This window comes from Clarias gariepinus, chromosome 11 (assembly GCF_024256425.1).
Source record: "Clarias gariepinus isolate MV-2021 ecotype Netherlands chromosome 11, CGAR_prim_01v2, whole genome shotgun sequence".
Taxonomy (NCBI): Eukaryota; Metazoa; Chordata; class Actinopteri; order Siluriformes; family Clariidae; genus Clarias; species Clarias gariepinus.
Window position 1 is genome coordinate 3,012,735 of NC_071110.1, and position 17,513 is coordinate 3,030,247.

The following is a 17,513-nucleotide window of genomic DNA, read 5'->3' on the forward strand; positions in this document are numbered from 1 at the left end:
TGTAAGAAAAATGTGTCTAGATAATAATGAAATGAATGAATGATGAATGAAATGTCTCTGATGAGCAAGCCAAGGGTGACGGCGACAGTGGCAAGGAAAAACTCCCTGAGATGGTAATAGGAAGAAACCTTGAGAGGAACCAGACTCAACAGGGAACCCATCCTCATTTGGGTGATAACAGATTGAAATAACATCATGTGTGTTGTGCAGGTGAACGTTCAATATAACAGAAGTTGTGTAGATAAATAGATTAAATCAGATCAGAAATCAGATCTTTCATGTTTTCATTGAACACACTCAGTCAACATACCAAATTGTTTTGTGTAAAGCTGCTTTGCAACAATGACAATTGTTAAAAGCGCAATACAAAAAAAGTTGAATTGAATTGAATAGTGGAACCTTGGAATACATAACTGGTTGGCCCCGCCCCCTTGGCAGCAATAACCTCAACCAGGTGCTTTCTGTAGCTGTGAATCACATCGATCAGGGGGGATTTTATCCCATTCTTCCTGGCAGAACTGCTTTAGCTCTGTTATAATCTTTGGACGTCTCATGTGTGTGACTCTTTTCAAGTCCATAGCGTTCCTCTTGGGTTGAGGTCTGAGCTCCTTCTGTCTGAAGTCATTCTGCTGTGGACTTGCTCCGGTGTTTTGGGTCATTGTCCTTTTGCATCACCCAACTTCTACATGGTTTAGCTGACGTAGAGATATTCTCACATTAACTCAAAGAATTTTTTTGATACGCCTGGGAATTCATCTTCCCCTCAATGACTGCCAGCTGGCCAGATGTTCCCTCCACCATACTTCACCGTTTGGATGATGTTTTCATGATGATATGCAGTGCCCTTGTCATGCCAGATTTAGTGCTGCATGTTCGCCAATACTAGTGTGGAGTGCCAGTGTGATCTTTCACAATCTTCAGGCAGGCAGCAATGTTATTTATAGTAAGCAGCGACTTCCTTTGTGGTGCCCTGACATGACACACTGTATGTTGAATGTTTTACGTACTGTAGACTCATGAACACAAATGATACAGGTCCAATGAATTCTTTGGCGGTCACACAGGGTTGTTTCTTTACCTTATTGATGAGTCTTTGTTCTGCTCTTCAGGTCATTTTGACTGGGTGCCCCAGTGTCCGAAAGTGTCCGAAAGTGTCCGAAAGTGCCCCAGTGTCCGAAAGTGTCCGAAAGTGTCTCTATTTGTCGAACACCTGACGCCAATTAGCTTTTCTGAAGTCATTAACACAAGAACTTGCATACTTTTTCCACTAGCACTATGAGATTTTTATGGTTGTTCTCAAAAAAGACATGAAAGATATATATATATTTGTCAATATTATTGGCTTAGATGAAGATCTGATCACGTACTTCTTCTTAAAAGTTCTTGCAACTGTAGATTTATGTAATGAATGGATTGATTAAATGAACTAATACATTGTTGGAGGCAAAGATGGTTGGATTATTGGTTAAATAAAGAGATTACATGGTGGATGGATGGATAGATGTATGGAATGTATTGATTGGATAATGGATGAACAAATATAAAGGCTTTTATATGGAATAGATTCATGTCATAGATGTTTGTATTAAATGAGTAGATAAATGATTGGATGGAAGAATTAAATGAATGCTGGTTAAACTGACAAACAGGTTAAATGATAAATGGGTGGATGGAGTTAATAGATTCATAAAACATCTGGATGGATGGAATTATTTTATAGATAAATTCTATATTCATTAATAAATGATTGGTTTAATAGAAATAATGGATGGATAGAGAGATACATTAAAATCAGTTGGGTTGTTTGGATCTTCGTCTAGCTGAATTGTTTCAGCACCTGTGTGGTTGGATGAAAAGATAAATGGATGGATGGACTAATGGATTCTGGTGTTTAATTTCTGTCACTTTGGTTGGGTCACCATGCAGCTGTATGTGAAGAGAAAGCCAAAACCACAATCTTAATCCACACATTTCATTTGAATTATTGTAGAAATATAAAGACCAGTACTGTGCAAAATCAAAAGTTATAGAAATATGTTTGTACACCAGAAAAGAAAGCAGTACATTACATTACAGTACAGTACATAATCTTTCACTTATTCGACAAAAAACAAAATGGAAGCTGCTGGGTTTTGCATGCCAAAAAGAAGTCCTCAGTAAAACTAAGTGCCTGAGACTAAAAGCTCCACAAAATGTCATCACACTAAATACTGACTTGTTTCCTGGGGTTTATAAGGTTTTTTTGTACAGTACTGTATTTATTTAGTGTAGTGGTTGGCACTGTCGCCTTGCACCTCCAGGGTCCGGGTTCGATTCCTGGCCAGAGCATGGAGTTTGCATGTTCTTCCTGTGCTCTGTGGGTTTCCTCCAAGTACTCAGGGTTCCTTTCACAATCCAAAGACATGTGGGTTAGGCTGAAAGTGGCATAGGCGATGAGTGAGAGTGTTTATTTATTTAGATTTTTTTCATGAAGGTTAACACCTTTGATCAGGTGTTTATTTACTTTCATTATTTCTATAGAAGAATACAGTTCTGCATTAGGCATCCTATTTTAATTATCTCTGTGATAAAGTGCTTGTAAAATGTCGGCAAATACTTTGATCTAATCACAAAACCGATTAAGATTTAGCACTCAGACCTGTGTGACAGCTGGAAGAGAGTTAGACCCACTTAGACCTTGTGATCCTTCAATCATTAACCTCTTCACAGAAGTCAGATGTGTGGCTCGTGCATGATAATGCAAAACTATGTGCGCTGGGGAGATACCTGGGCTTCGGCTTATTGAGCGATTACAAACTTAGCTGAGTGCGTTAAGCATGTTAGGAAATAAACATGTAATAAACATGTGGACTTTAATGAAGTATTTTATTTAAGATGCTGCTACACTAAGAGTAATCTATTAGACAGGCATAGACACCTTAAATGTTATTAACTTTAATATAAAGTACAATATTTTATATTTAAACAATTTTTTTTAAATAAAAAATAAATATTTTATTTATAATATAAACAAGTTGAATTTAAATATCGTAAAATGTTTAATGTAATTCTATCTTAATTCAAGATCAAGAAGCTTTTTATAAAAAAAAAAAAAAAAGCCCCCCTCACGTGCTCTTTCGTCACCTTAGCAAATCTCCGCCCCTTGTCTCACGTGCTCTTACGTCACCTAATAATTTTAGCAAATTTTAACATATTTCTTATTTCTTATAAACTTACTGCTCTGGATATTTAACATATGTACATTCTGACATAACAAATGTCAGGTGTTATTACTTTAAAAATTTAATTCACTTAGGATAAAATATCAAACACTACCATTACGCATCACGTGCAGGCTGTGCCACATTCGAATTCCTAACAGCTCCCTACTTAAGTGCACTACGTAGGGTCAGAGACAACCGCTCTTTCATAGAAGAATATAGTGCACTAGCTGAAAGCCGCGGTTCTGTATTTAGGATGCGAGCACAACCTGGAAACCCGGAAGTGTGGTCGATGTTTCATCTTTACGATTAAATTACATCTCGAAGTTTGTTTATAAAAAGATGTATAATGTTCCAAATTTTTTAATACGATGTGTGATAAAAAATTAACGAGATTATTTATTATTGCAAAATAACGATGTTGTGTTCACGCCCCTCCCACTGAGTCAGTCAGCTGACTTTTCCCAGACTGTGACTTAAACAGAAACCGGGCGGAGAAACAGAGACACACAGAGAGAGAGAGAGAGAGACACACACACACACACACACACAGAGAGAGAGAGAGAGACACACACACACAGAGAGAGAGAGAGAGAGAGAGAGAGACACACACACACACACAGAGAGAGAGAGAGAGACACACACACACACACACACACACAGAGAGAGAGAGAGAGAGACACACACACAGAGAGAGAGAGAGACACACACACACACACACACAGAGAGAGAGATAAATGAGGGAGATGTTAAAGAGGATATGAAGTGAAACTGCCTGCGCGTTAGTTGATATATTTCGGCAGTGTGAGGCGCTCCGCCCGGCTGTGTGTCATGGCTGAGACGCTGAGTCTGCCCCACAGGCTGAGTTATGCAGTCGGACATTTCCTAAACGATCTGTGCGCCTCCATGTGGTTCACCTACCTCCTGGTGTACTATCACTCCGTCCTGGGCTTCCAGAACTCCTACGCAGGAGTCTTACTGTTAGTGGGGCAGGTAGCGGATGGAGTGTGCACTCCTCTGATCGGGTATGAATCGGACAGAACCGCAGGATGCTGGAATTACGGCAAGAGGAAAACCTGGCATTTAATAGGTAAGGGTTTGTCTTTTTTCTTTTCTTTTCTTTTCCTTGGGAGTTTAGGTGCTTTCCTGTAGGTGACGCGATTAAAAGTGAAACGAGGGGTGGATTCTGAAACAGAAGTAGTTTTAGGCAAAAAGCCAAAACACATTAATGTGAGAGTCTGACTCTGTTCAGTGATTCAGAGGAATCGACTTATGTAGGGGCCCCGTCTCCCCGAGTCCCTGTAGGGGCCCCGCCTCTCTCTCCCCGAGTCCCTGTAGGGGCCCCGCCTCTCTCTCCGAGTCCCTGTAGGGGCCCCGCCTCTCTCTCCCCGAGTCCCTGTAGGGGCCCCGCCTCTCTCTCCCCGAGTCCCTGTGGGGGCCCCGCCTCTCTCTCCGAGTCCCTGTGGGGGCCCCGCCTCTCTCTCCGAGTCCCTGTAGAGGCCCCGCCTCTTTCTCCGAGTCCCTGTAGAGGCCCCGCCTCTTTCTCCGAGTCCCTGTAGGGGCCCCACCTCTTTCTCCGAGTCCCTGTAGGGGCCCCGCCTCTTTCTCCGAGTCCCTGTAGAGGCCCCGCCTCTTTCTCCGAGTCCCTGTAGAGGCCCCGCCTCTTTCTCCCCGAGTCCCTGTAGGGGGCCCGCCTCTTTCTCCCCGAGTCCCTGTAGGGGGCCCGCCTCTTTCTCCCCGAGTCCCTGTAGGGGGCCCGTCTCTCTCTCCCCGAGTCCCTGTAGGGGGCCCGTCTCTCTCTCCCCGAGTCCCTGTAGGGGGCCCGTCTCTCTCTCCCCGAGTCCCTGTAGGGGGCCCGTCTCTCTCTCCCCGAGTCCCTGTAGGGGGCCCGTCTCTCTCTCCCCGAGTCCCTGTAGGGGCCCCGCCTCTCTCTCCGAGTCCCTGTAGGGGCCCCGCCTCTCTCTCCCCGAGTCCCTGTAGGGGCCCCGCCTCTCTCTCCCCGAGTCCCTGTGGGGGCCCCGCCTCTCTCTCCGAGTCCCTGTAGAGGCCCCGCCTCTTTCTCCGAGTCCCTGTAGGGGCCCCGCCTCTTTCTCCGAGTCCCTGTAGGGGCCCCGCCTCTTTCTCCGAGTCCCTGTAGAGGCCCCGCCTCTTTCTCCGAGTCCCTGTAGGGGCCCCGCCTCTTTCTCCGAGTCCCTGTAGGGGCCCCGCCTCTTTCTCCGAGTCCCTGTAGGGGCCCCGCCTCTTTCTCCGAGTCCCTGTAGAGGCCCCGCCTCTTTCTCCGAGTCCCTGTAGAGGCCCCGCCTCTTTCTCCCCGAGTCCCTGTAGAGGCCCCGCCTCTTTCTCCCCGAGTCCCTGTAGGGGGCCCGCCTCTTTCTCCCCGAGTCCCTGTAGGGGGCCCGTCTCTCTCTCCCCGAGTCCCTGTAGGGGGCCCGTCTCTCTCTCCCCGAGTCCCTGTAGGGGGCCCGTCTCTCTCTCCCCGAGTCCCTGTAGGGGGCCCGTCTCTCTCTCCCCGAGTCCCTGTAGGGGGCCCGTCTCTCTCTCCCCGAGTCCCTGTAGGGGGCCCGTCTCTCTCTCCCCGAGTCCCTGTAGGGGGCCCGTCTCTCTCTCCCCGAGTCCCTGTAGAGGCCCCGCCTCTTTCTCCGAGTCCCTGTAGGGGCCCCGCCTCTCTCTCTCCGAGTCCCTGTAGGGGGCCCCGCCTCTCTCTCTCCGAGTCCCTGTAGGGGGCCCCGCCTCTCTCTCTCCGAGTCCCTGTAGGGGGCCCCGCCTCTCTCTCCGAGTCCCTGTAGGGGCCCCGCCTCTCTCTCCCCGAGTCCCTGTAGGGGCCCCGCCTCTCTCTCCCCGAGTCCCTGTGGGGGCCCCGCCTCTCTCCCCGAGTCCCTGTGGGGGCCCCGCCTCTCTCTCCGAGTCCCTGTAGAGGCCCCGCCTCTTTCTCCGAGTCCCTGTAGGGGCCCCACCTCTTTCTCCGAGTCCCTGTAGGGGCCCCGCCTCTTTCTCCGAGTCCCTGTAGAGGCCCCGCCTCTTTCTCCGAGTCCCTGTAGAGGCCCCGCCTCTTTCTCCCCGAGTCCCTGTAGGGGGCCCGCCTCTTTCTCCCCGAGTCCCTGTAGGGGGCCCGCCTCTCTCTCCCCGAGTCCCTGTAGGGGGCCCGTCTCTCTCTCCCCGAGTCCCTGTAGGGGGCCCGTCTCTCTCTCCCCGAGTCCCTGTAGGGGGCCCGTCTCTCTCTCCCCGAGTCCCTGTAGGGGGCCCGTCTCTCTCTCCCCGAGTCCCTGTAGGGGGCCCGTCTCTCTCTCCCCGAGTCCCTGTAGAGGCCCCGCCTCTTTCTCCGAGTCCCTGTAGGGGCCCCGCCTCTCTCTCTCCGAGTCCCTGTAGGGGGCCCCGCCTCTCTCTCTCCGAGTCCCTGTAGGGGGCCCCGCCTCTCTCTCTCCGAGTCCCTGTAGGGGGCCCCGCCTCTCTCTCTCCGAGTCCCTGTAGGGGGCCCCGCCTCTCTCTCTCCGAGTCCCTGTAGGGGGCCCCGCCTCTCTCTCCCCGAGTCCCTGTAGGGGGCCCCGCCTCTCTCTCTCTCCGAGTCCCTGTAGGGGGCCCCGCCTCTCTCTCTCCGAGTCCCTGTAGGGGGCCCCGCCTCTCTCTCTCCGAGTCCCTGTAGGGGGCCCCTCCTCTCTCTCTCCGAGTCCCTGTAGGGGGCCCCGCCTCCTTCCGGGTCGCTTTAGCGGGGTGCCAAGAAGAAGAGTCGAATTGTTTTAGGTCGCACCAAAGGATTTTGAAAATGACAAAAAATGTTATGTCTCAGTTTTTCCATCTCACACGGGGGACCTTCATAAATGTTTATTAAACAGCACTGTACAGGAAACTTCAGCATATCAACCTTGTGTAATTATTAGTGGAGCGTTACTACAGAAACAACTAACTTGTTGTTGATGGTTTAAGAGTTTGTAGAAATAATCAAAAGTTAAAAATCAAAAGCTGATCAGATTCAATGTAATAACTGATATTATTTAATACAATTATCGTTGTTATTATTGTTATTGTTATTGTTATTATTATTTCAGGTTGAATCCCACGTGCATGTCTGTCTGAAACAAAGATAAACCCTCAGTGGAAAGGAGAAGATAGAGCCGATTAATTAACAGCTTCTGACCAATCAGAAATCTAAATATTGTTAAATCTTCTTTTTTCCTTTCAGGGACGTTCAGCGTCGTGATCTCTTTCCCCTTCATCTTTAATCAGTGCATGGGCTGTAGCGAGTACACTCCTCAGTGGGCGAGTCTCATCTACTTCATCCCCTTCATCATCATCTTCCAGTTCGGCTGGGCCGCGACCCAGATCTCCCACCTGTCCCTCATTCCTGAGCTGGTGACGACCGAGTCGGCCAAGGTGGAGCTCACCGCGTACAGGTACGCTCAGACTCGGCATACGCGGCTACGTCCTTGTATACGGTACACACCCTGAGCACAGCTGGCTGCTGAAGTGAAACCCCGGCTCACACCACGTGTCTGCTTTTAGTGCCACACACACAAACACACATATATATAGAATTGAAAAAAGAAGGAAGGTTTTTTTAGAACTGCTTGGTTGCACTTGCGTAATGGTGCAGTCACTCCGTGGCTTGTTTTTATCGACTTCCTCTATTGATGATTTTTTAACATGTTTGTTGATTCCTTTAGATTTTTGGTCACTGAGCAGGAATTACACACTGAGTCCAAACGTCCAACCTGTTCAACTCTTATCCACTCCAAACACAAAGTGTGTGACTCTTCTGCCTGTCCCACTGTGTCCCTTTTCCCATCTGTCTGTGTCTTTATCTCCTGCTGTCAGTTTTTTCTTTTTTCTTTTGTCTCTGTCTCTCTTATTGTCCGTCTTTCTCTATCACACTCTGTCAGTCTCCCTGTCTGTCTCTATGTCTCATCCATCAATCTGTCTGTCTGTCTGTCTGTCTGTCTGTCCCTATTACACGCTTTGTCAGCCTGTCTGTCTGTTTGTCTCTCACACTGTCTGTCTGTATGTCAGTCACACTCTTCGTCAATCTCTTAGTGTCTATACATTTGTATCTCTCTCGATCTCTCTCCGACTGTCTGCATATTTCTATCTCGTCTCTTTTTTTTTTTTTGTCTCTCCAACCTCCTGTCCATCTGTCTTTCTGACTTTGTCTGTCTGTCTTTGTGTTTCAGCCTGTCTCCTCTTATCTTTCTGTGCGTCTCCTGTCAACTCTCGGTCTCTTTATCTTACAGATCTGTCTCATTCTCATGGACAGACACACATATATGTATCAGTGTCTTAGGTTCTGTCCATTTTTTTTTTTTTACTCTCCCTTTACATCTGTCTGTATGAACCGTCTGTCTGTCTGTGTGTTTAGAGGACTCGGTTCGGACTGGTTTTATTCGTTAGTTTAGATAATCCTTGTTGTTTTTCTTTAGGAATGTACCCCTCAATGTCTCTCTGTCTCTGATCCCACAGGTATGCTTTCACCGTGATCGCCAACATCACCGTGTACGCCGTGGCGTGGCTGCTTTTCCACTTCCAGTCTAATGAAGATCCGTCTCTGACCGACAACCTCGGTCCCGTCGACATCCCCATCTTCAGAGTGAGTGTAAACCCACACACACACACACACACACACACATAAACACACATGACTTGGCACTCGCCATCAAACCCTGCAGTTTCCTGTTCCATATTTCGAGTTCGTGTCTTGTCCCTTTTCTGTTCACTTTTAAAAGCAGCACTCTTACTTCTCCTTTTATTGTTTTTTTTTTTTTACTTTCCCCGTTTCTCTTACAGTGTTTCTGTATCTCCTGTTAAAGGTCACTTATTACACGCCGTGCTTCTCCACAGACTTATTTAACATAGTGTTGGTTTACTGCACGTGTTCAGAGTCGTGATTCTCAGTCGTCTAAATTCTTAAAGTTTAGTCAAATTTAATTTCGGAAAGACGACGATAACCAGACGCAGGAGGATGGTGGCAAATTAAAGATTTTTTTTTTTTTTTTACTTTTATGCAAATATATGAAAATAATGGTATATAATATTTAAATAGTTAAAAAAAATACTTTTTATGCTCATTAAAGTCAAAGTCGCAATCGTTTTCTTGAGTCTTTTACTAAAATAAAAAACTGAATGTTTTTGTTAATATATTATATTTTTAGAATACATTGTCTAGTTTCACATCTATAAAATGCAACATTACATTTTTATCCTTTATTTCCATCACAGTTTTTTTTTTCTGTTTGTTGTTTGTTTTTTTTTGTTTGTTTTTTTCTCATGAATGTTTTTTATTTGGATTTTTTAAGAACCTGAGTCTGATCGTCTGGGCGATCGGCATGTTTTTCTCTCTGCTCTTCCACCTGGGGACGCGAGAGACGAGGCGTGGCGAGGATGAGGACAAGGAGGAAGAAGGAGACGGAGAGCGGACGCCCCTCCTCACCCGATCCACACTCGACTCTCCGTCCGTGGCTCTGCAGTGGAAACACTGGCTCAAAGAGCCGTCCTTCTACCAGGTACCGAACCCTCGGCCAATCGGTACTCGGCTTCATCAGACCTCTCACGAGACGATCAGCCGGTCAGCAGCCTGCTGGATCAGACCTTTACGACACAGTCAGGTGCTGAGTGAGGGGGGGTTTAGTGCAGGACCTTGTACACTCTCGTCTGTTATTACACCTCGTGACTCCCTGTGTGGAGGCGGTCATGTGACCTTTACACTGCAGTCAGGTGTGATGGAGTTACAGCAGGTGGACATCACATCACTCGCTCTCTGTTTATACATAAAAATGGGGAGAAAAGATTAAGAGAGGGAGACACAAAGAGAGAAAGACACATAGAGAGGGAGATGTGAAAGAAAGACTGAGAGAGGGAGACACAAAGAGAAAGGGAGACACAAAGATGGGAAGATGGGAGAGAAAGACAAAAAAAAGGGAATAAAGTAACTTTGCCCTTTCATGACGTGTGATGTGTTACTCTTGAAATTGTTTGTGTGTGTGAGAGATAAACAGGTTGTTTTGTTTGTTTCAGGTCGCAGTTCTTTACATGTGCACGAGGCTGATAGTGAACCTGTCTCAGACCTACATCTCCATGTACCTCACTAACACACTGCTGCTGCCGAAGGTAACACACACCCACCCACACACACACACACACACACACACACACACACAGAGATCTCTGTGTATCTGTATTATTGATGAAGCTTAGTCATGTGTGTGTGTGTGTGTGTGTGTGTGTGTGTTCCCCCTCTCCCTGAGTGCAGAAGTACATTGCCACCATCCCGTTGGTGATGTACCTGAGTGGATTCGTCTCCTCACTGATCATGAAGCCCTTCAACAAACTGATCGGCAAAAGTGTGAGTTTATAAATCTGACTGTGAAACTTATAAATATAATAGGAACTCCTGACACCATGCTGCTGTTTATTGTTTTACTATAACGGCATGACTAAAGTGCTTTATTCCTTACATAAGATGTGGTGTGTGTGTGTGTGTGTGTGTGTAGATGGTGTATTTTGTGGGTCTGGTCCTGATTATGGTCTTCTCTTACTGGGCTCTGATGGACACACACATGGGGGACGGTGTGTATGGAGCTGCGGTGCTGCTGGGGGCGGGGTCAGCCACCATCCTCGTCATGTCTCTGTCCATGACCGCCGATCTCATCGCCGATCAGACCGTACGTATCGATCCACAGGCGAGAGCGAATCGGATCCGCTGTGAAAAGCATCAGATTTACGCGTCTTTACAGATTTACAGATTCGAGGGTGTTAATGTGAACACGGCCTCTGTGTCTGTACAAATACTGTACGTTTAGTAGCAAATGCACCCTCTTGTGGTCAACAAGTTAATTGATATGTAAAAGGAACTAAAGTTTATTAATTAACATGGATTCTTAATTGGGTTAATTATTAACAGTGTATAATTGACTAACGGTTAATCATTAACATTCCTAATGGAAACATTTGGACGGCATTACGCTAAAAGGTCTTGTATGAAGACATCTGGTATTCCTTGTATTATTATAATAATAATAATTATTATTATTATTATTTTTAATACATATGCCTGTTTATTCGACAGCTCAGTTCCTTAATTAGTTCCTTAATTGTAAAATTTACATTCATTCTTGTAATCCAGATATCTCTGTCCCTGGTCCTGGAGACTCCCACGTCCTTCACATTTCAGTGTCTGATTTAAAGAGACACTTCCTTCGCTGCTAATCAGAGAAAAGTTTAAATCAAGCAGGACAGACGGTTCTTCAGGACGAGGCTCGGGAACCTGTCTGGATTTATTTTTTTATGAATGTTTATATGTTGTATCTTTATTTTCTTGTATGTTCGTCCTCACAGCAAAGCGGAGCGTTTGTTTACGGAGCCATGAGCTTCACGGACAAAGTCGCAAACGGTGTTGGAGTCATAATCATCCAGACTCTGCACCCGTGCCAGTAAGTCAGCTTCGTCCACTACTAGCAATAGGAATGTCCCGGGAGCACCACATGTAATGATATCATGATCCCCAGGCGCCCATTCGAATTCATATTGTGATTCTGTACGAATCCCGATTCAGTATTGTTTCATTTATTTTTATTTGAAAACTTTAAACCATGCAAATAAAATAAAGTTGAACAGCAACATTTCACCACCTTAAATAAAAATGTATTGCATATAAATTAAAAATTCCTTTTAAAAAAAACCTCTTTTGCGGTCAGTGTGGAGGGACATGAATCCACACAAAAGAATCACGATGTGTATTTAACATAAATGCTAATTAGTCAAAAATCGCGGCCGTTAGAAGCAGCACATGGCCGCGTTAGAAGTCGTTTACGCCTGCATGCTCACAGTCGTTTGAGGCGGTATACCGTCGCCACTTCTTTATAGTCCTACAGGTGGCGCACTCTGAACTATCCACACATTTTCATCCCATGTGATCAAAGTGAATTATATTTGCAATAAGTTTGTTTAGAAATAATGATCATGGTGGATGAAAGATACGCGCTGATTAGTTAAAATTTTGCATAAAAAAAATTATTTGACGTTAAATGTTAAACTATTGTATTTGAAGTTAGTTTGTAGTGTTTAAATGCTGCTAACGTTATACGAAATGAGAGATATTTATTTACTCGTGTTTAATCCAGGCTGTGAATAAAGCCAAGGTATATATATTTATATTTATTTAATATTTATCAAATCGTGATACTTGCAGAGTCGCAATATAAATGGAATTGGCACAGAGGTGCCGGGTGTTTCCTCTTCACTGATGATTCACATCTTTAATAATTAAGTTATAAAAAGCAGGAATTTTAAAACCTTTGTATTCTGTGTGTGTGTGTGTGTGTGTGTGTGTGTTCCTCTGTAGTACTCAGACGTGTTGTCCAGCGTGTGTGTGGTATTATCACTACGTCATGGTGATCGTTACGGGCGGAGTCGCGGTCGTCGCAGCTCTCAGTCTCTGCAGCATTCTCATCTGGCCAATCAGGATCAAGCGCCGTAAGTCCTCCTTCATCTCCTTCATCTTTGTTTTTTAGGGTTTTTTTGTCCTTCATCATAGTGACAAACGAACTGAGCCACGATGTCGGAGTTAATTTTCTTTAGTCACTGTTAGAAATCTTCTGACACTATCGATAAATTTTTGTCCTTCCTGCTTCCTGTATTGCGCAACAGAGTCACTGATTAGTGCTGATGGGATGTGTGGGGAAGGAGGCGGGGCTTCCAGGGTGTCAGGTGGTAAAGTGCTCGGCCTGTAATCTGGAGATCGCAAGTTCGATTCCCGGATGATGCTGTAACCTCTTACTTTACATCAATCACATCAATCAGAGGCGCCCGTGAGCATGCGCAAGCGGAAGAAATGGATAGCGCTGTCCTTCACGTGTTACTCCGCCCCCAACTGTGCGTGAGTTCGAAAAAATGCGGTTGGCTGGCGTCACGTGGTTCAGAGGAAACACGTGATGGTCTTCGGCCCTCCCGACGAAGTGGTAGCAGCAAGTGATGCGCGGGTCGCAAAAAAAATGGTCAGGCTCCTAAATCTATTGTTTTAACTTTTTTTTTTTTTTGCACAGCGAACGTCAGTGGTTATTTAGCGTAGGCTGTAAACTGTACTGTAGGCCTGCCCTATACAAATCTAACATAAAAATTGTTTAGCCTAGATTACAAACACTGCTTAGTAAATGTTTAAAATGTGTATCATTATCTTATTAATATGACCTGATTTATCGTTCATATTCATAATCATATGTTGTTGCCAGTTTACAGGGCGATGTTTCCAAGCACTTTCAGGCTGAAATAAAGGCTGTTTTCATTTGAATTACAATGCCTAGTATGTCTATTTAATGGTCGTGGGTGGGGGGCGGGGCGGGGCGGGTTTGTAAAGATAGATACAGTGGTTGGGGGCAGGCTGGGGCGGGCCAAATAATTTCATAAAAGCGAGACCCGCGGGTTGGAAAAATACCCGACCCGCGCATCACTAGTAGTAGCCTTAATGTGGGAGCCCCCTAGTGACCGGGAGAAATTGACTAAATTAAAGAAAAAATTTCGGGGGGGAAAAAAATGGTGCCGCTTTTCCGCTGAATCTGGTGCACCGTGTTCAACCGCCCAAGTGATTTGGGCCACGCAGAAGTCATCCAGGAAGTCAAGTGACCTAAATAATGTGTGGTTTTTCTCACTGTTGAAGAAAGGCAGGGTGAAAAAGTGTGGTGAAATGTGTCCATGAATACACTAGTCAATCTAATACAACAACAAAAATCTATCTTTAAATAAAACGACTTTTCAGTTTTCATTTGTGGTCTAAAGTATTTTCAGAGTCCAGTTATGCACGTGTGTGTGTTGTGTATTTCAGTGTCTGTGGAGCAGCAGGTAAGCGGGCCAACTAACACGCCCCCTGCTGGTGAGAGCGTTATTGACCGTCTTCTTGTTTTTTGGCCGCACAGTTTTCCTGAAATGACACAGACTCGAATGAAAAGCAATCAGAAATCACACAGCACTGTGCACGGATCTGATCTACAGGAAAGATGTGATGCTTCTTGGTCTCTTGATGATCTCCTGAATGTTAAATATGTTGGATTAACTATCTGATTCTCTTCACATAACAGTATTATAATCTGCATCCGTGTACTGTATGTAAGATGTACCGTTATCACCCTGATGTTGATTAATATTCACGCCGTGAGATGCTTAATTTCTCATTCTGCATCAATTTAGCAAAAATAGCTGGTTTTATTTATTAAAGAACATGACCGCATGCTTTTTTCACCCATTTTTAATGTTCCACAAGTTGGTTCATGACATCATTTACATTAGAGCAGCTGTTAACCGTCGTACCCTCACGTTCCTCTGTCCTGAAGCTCTATGACCTTTACAGAGGGCTGACACTGGAGACTCCTTCCATAAATGTCTAACTAAAAGTGGCCATCTTAACAATCAAACGTTTTATTGTTCTTTTTTTTATCCTAAGATAAAAGGATATACTCTTGTATATCTTGAAGATTTCCTGTTTAGTTTTTTTTTCCCTCAAAACTGCTGTTTTTAGAAAATTAATTAACACCAATCAGAATCCATCGTCGTATAATGAATCAGTGTTGACTGCATGTGTGTGAATAAAAGTGAATGAGAGTTCTGACTTAGCGTGTGTGTGTGTGTTTGCTCAGGTCTCAGGGTGATGCCTGGTCTGATGCCAGACAGAGAAGATTCAGAAACCAGCAGCGAGCCGGCACTCATCAACTGAACGGTCCTGAAACGCACGACTGAACCCTGAACTGACCTCTGAGGCGTTCCAGTGAGCCCAAGCATTATATTCATATTTATCTGGTTGTTTATGGATAAATATGATTGTGTGTGTGTGTGTGTGTGTGTGTGTGAGAGAGAGAGAGAGAGAGCAATAGAGAGAAAGAGCAATAGAGAGTGAGTGACAGAAAGGGAAAATGATAAATTTTAAGGGAATTCAGACACTATTGATTTTACAAAGGGACCAGACACACTAACCCCTTCTCCTGTTATAGGGCGCCATTACTTTTATCCCATTAGTCGTATGTGCTTTCATGGTTTTACAAATTGCCTATTAAACTGGATTCTACCACGTCACTTAAACTCAAGGATAAAGGACTAAGGGCTGAAGGCGATCAAACGCAGTTACGTTTAGTGTTTCGATATTTTTATATAATTTGGGATGCAAATGTTTTTTTTTTTTTTTTTTTCTTGGACTAACTGGATTTTAAATAACAGCACATTTGTTAAACAAGGCTCAGTGTCTTTAGAAACTAGAGAGAGAGTTTCCTGGTTAATCAGCTTCCTGCATGTGCAACACTAAAGACCAACACGTCCTGATCATCTGTGTGTATATCTATAGTAGGGGCGGCTCAGTGGTTAAGGTGTTGGACTACTGATCAGACGGCCCCGGGTTCAAACCCCAGCAGCATCAAGTCACCATGTTAGACCCTCGAGCAAGGCCCTTAACCCTCAGCTGCTCAGACAGACTGTATGATAAGGTTCATGCCGTAAATGTTGAGTATTGAAAGTTTTATTTCTATTCCGCTGGGAAAATGGCTACAGAGAACAGGTAGAGTGATTTATTGCATCATGCGCAAACATGCATGTAAATACAGTACACTGTATAACACAGAGAGTCTGTCTATTTCTAAGGAGCTTTAAAATCAATATTTCAATATTTATGATTATTCTCCTAGTCAAGCTCTGTCATAATTCCATAAAGTAGTCTTCAGGAATAACGAGGGTTGGCCAGTCCATGACTAATAGTGTTCCATCATGTGTGTTTTTTTTTTTTTGTTTTTTTTTTATTGGCTGCATGTAAATAAAGTGTCTTTGTAAGACTAAAACAATACAAGAAAGTCTGTCTCTTTGGAAGCCCAATATTTAAAAAATTAGGGATGGGGGGGGCAAGACTTTTGCACAGTACTGTACATGTAAGCTGGTCTATCACTTTTGTTTAATTCGTAGCTAGGAGCACTTCCTGATGTTGAGTTTCCGAGGAGTCTCCCTACACAGGAAGCGAAGGGAAAGGCTGTCCCTGGTTCTTGGTGCAGTTTATCACCGTATAGCCGTGATGCGTCTCTAACAATATGTAAATGTTTGTAATAATAACATAATAACGCACATTTCTGTTCAAAGGGAAAGTCTGTGTAAATGTTAAAAACTTGCACATGGATTTTTTTATTTTTATTTTGTATTTTATGTTGAACAGCGACACTGCTGGATCATGTGTTGATTTGTTTGGTTTACTGACTTTATATAGTAGTTATACTTTCTGTTCCTGAAGCCTTATACTGTATCTGCGCACAACTCTTTTCCATTGCTGAGCATTAGAAATGGCACGAGGCCACTTAGAGCTTTCCGAAACACACCTTTTTTTTTTTTTTTTTTTACTTGTTGTTGCTATTATTATTATTATTATTATTATTATTATTTTGCAACTACTTAGCTTTAAAAAGGATTTTTATGAATTCAGGGCAAAAATAAATAGCCAGGGCAAAACCACAGCTTTTTTTTAAAAACATCAGTTAAACACTTTAACACAAAATATTTTAAATTTCAAATAGAAATAACTATAATTACCTGTAAAAATAACTAAAAATGAGTCACATATTAACGGGTAAATAAGTAAACAGATATATAAGTAAATAGCAAAATAAATAACCAAACAAGTAAATAAATGAATTTTAAATAAATACATAAATAAATAAAAGCATAAATTATAACAAACAAATACAGAGACTTAATGGACGAAGTAAATGGATAAATAGAGTGACGTTAAAAACTAAATACTATTGAGCTACAAAATTTGAGTCGACTCAAATTCACTTTTTAATGTATTTTTTATAATGATGATTTTATTAATTATTATTCTTATTTTTTTATTTTATTTTTTGTTTTGTCCTGGGTATCATTTGCCATAAGTTTTACTATTAAATGTATCAAAAGAATGTAATTTCTGTAATAACATCCTCTGTTCAATGCTTTAATCATTCCTGAAATAACATGCATCTTTAAAACCTCATCATTAACTTTGTGCATTTATGAAATATTAAATCATTCACTATGTTTTATAATTCTTTATAAAATATTTTAGTTCTTTTGAATTCATTAAGATCACTAGAAAAGTGGAAAACTTTATTTCCAAACTAATTACACACTGATGGTTTTCACTGTTTTTGGATCTCACGTTCTAATGTGTGTGACTTTATAATAGCACTGTTATGATGGGAATTGATTATTATTAGACTTTATAAGGCTTTACAAAGTTTACAAAGTGAAGTTAGCTAATGATTAAGGAAAGTCAGGGCAGTAATTATCTAATCAGATCTGATAGCAGGTCTAATCTTTAAGAAGACATTTTAA

At 43.5% G+C, this 17,513-nt stretch overlaps 1 protein-coding gene across 4 annotated transcripts; it reads left to right on the forward strand.

Moving 5' to 3' along the window:
• Positions 1-3,891: 3,891 nt before the first annotated feature.
• On the forward strand, positions 3,892-16,391 carry LOC128533569 (major facilitator superfamily domain-containing protein 12-like). Of its 4 annotated transcripts, XR_008361361.1 has the most exons (12): positions 3,892-4,290; positions 7,378-7,588; positions 8,649-8,775; positions 9,482-9,688; positions 10,200-10,292; positions 10,435-10,527; positions 10,676-10,846; positions 11,520-11,614; positions 12,526-12,656; positions 14,002-14,049; positions 14,810-14,937; positions 15,508-16,391. XR_008361361.1 is itself a non-coding variant. In XM_053507856.1 (11 exons), the coding sequence occupies exons 1-11, from the start codon at positions 4,032-4,034 to the stop codon at positions 14,884-14,886; spliced, it is 1,512 nt and encodes a 503-aa protein (XP_053363831.1). In that variant the 5' UTR covers positions 3,892-4,031; the 3' UTR covers positions 14,887-16,391. The 4 variants fall into 4 exon arrangements, 3 of the variants coding, with proteins under 3 accessions (XP_053363831.1, XP_053363834.1, XP_053363833.1); XM_053507856.1 differs by having other exon boundaries at positions 14,810-16,391; XM_053507859.1 differs by having other exon boundaries at positions 14,002-14,018; positions 14,810-16,391.
• The last annotated feature ends 1,122 nt before the right edge of the window (positions 16,392-17,513 follow it).

Coding starts and splice junctions, on each gene's coding strand:
- LOC128533569 (XM_053507856.1), top strand. CDS start 4,032: ATGGCTGAGACGCTGAGTCTGCCCCACAGGCTGAGTTATGCAGTCGGA. Junction 4,291..7,377: donor GAAAACCTGGCATTTAATAG/GTAAGGGTTTGT, acceptor TTTTCCTTTCAG/GGACGTTCAGCGTCGTGATC. Junction 7,589..8,648: donor GTGGAGCTCACCGCGTACAG/GTACGCTCAGAC, acceptor CTGATCCCACAG/GTATGCTTTCACCGTGATCG.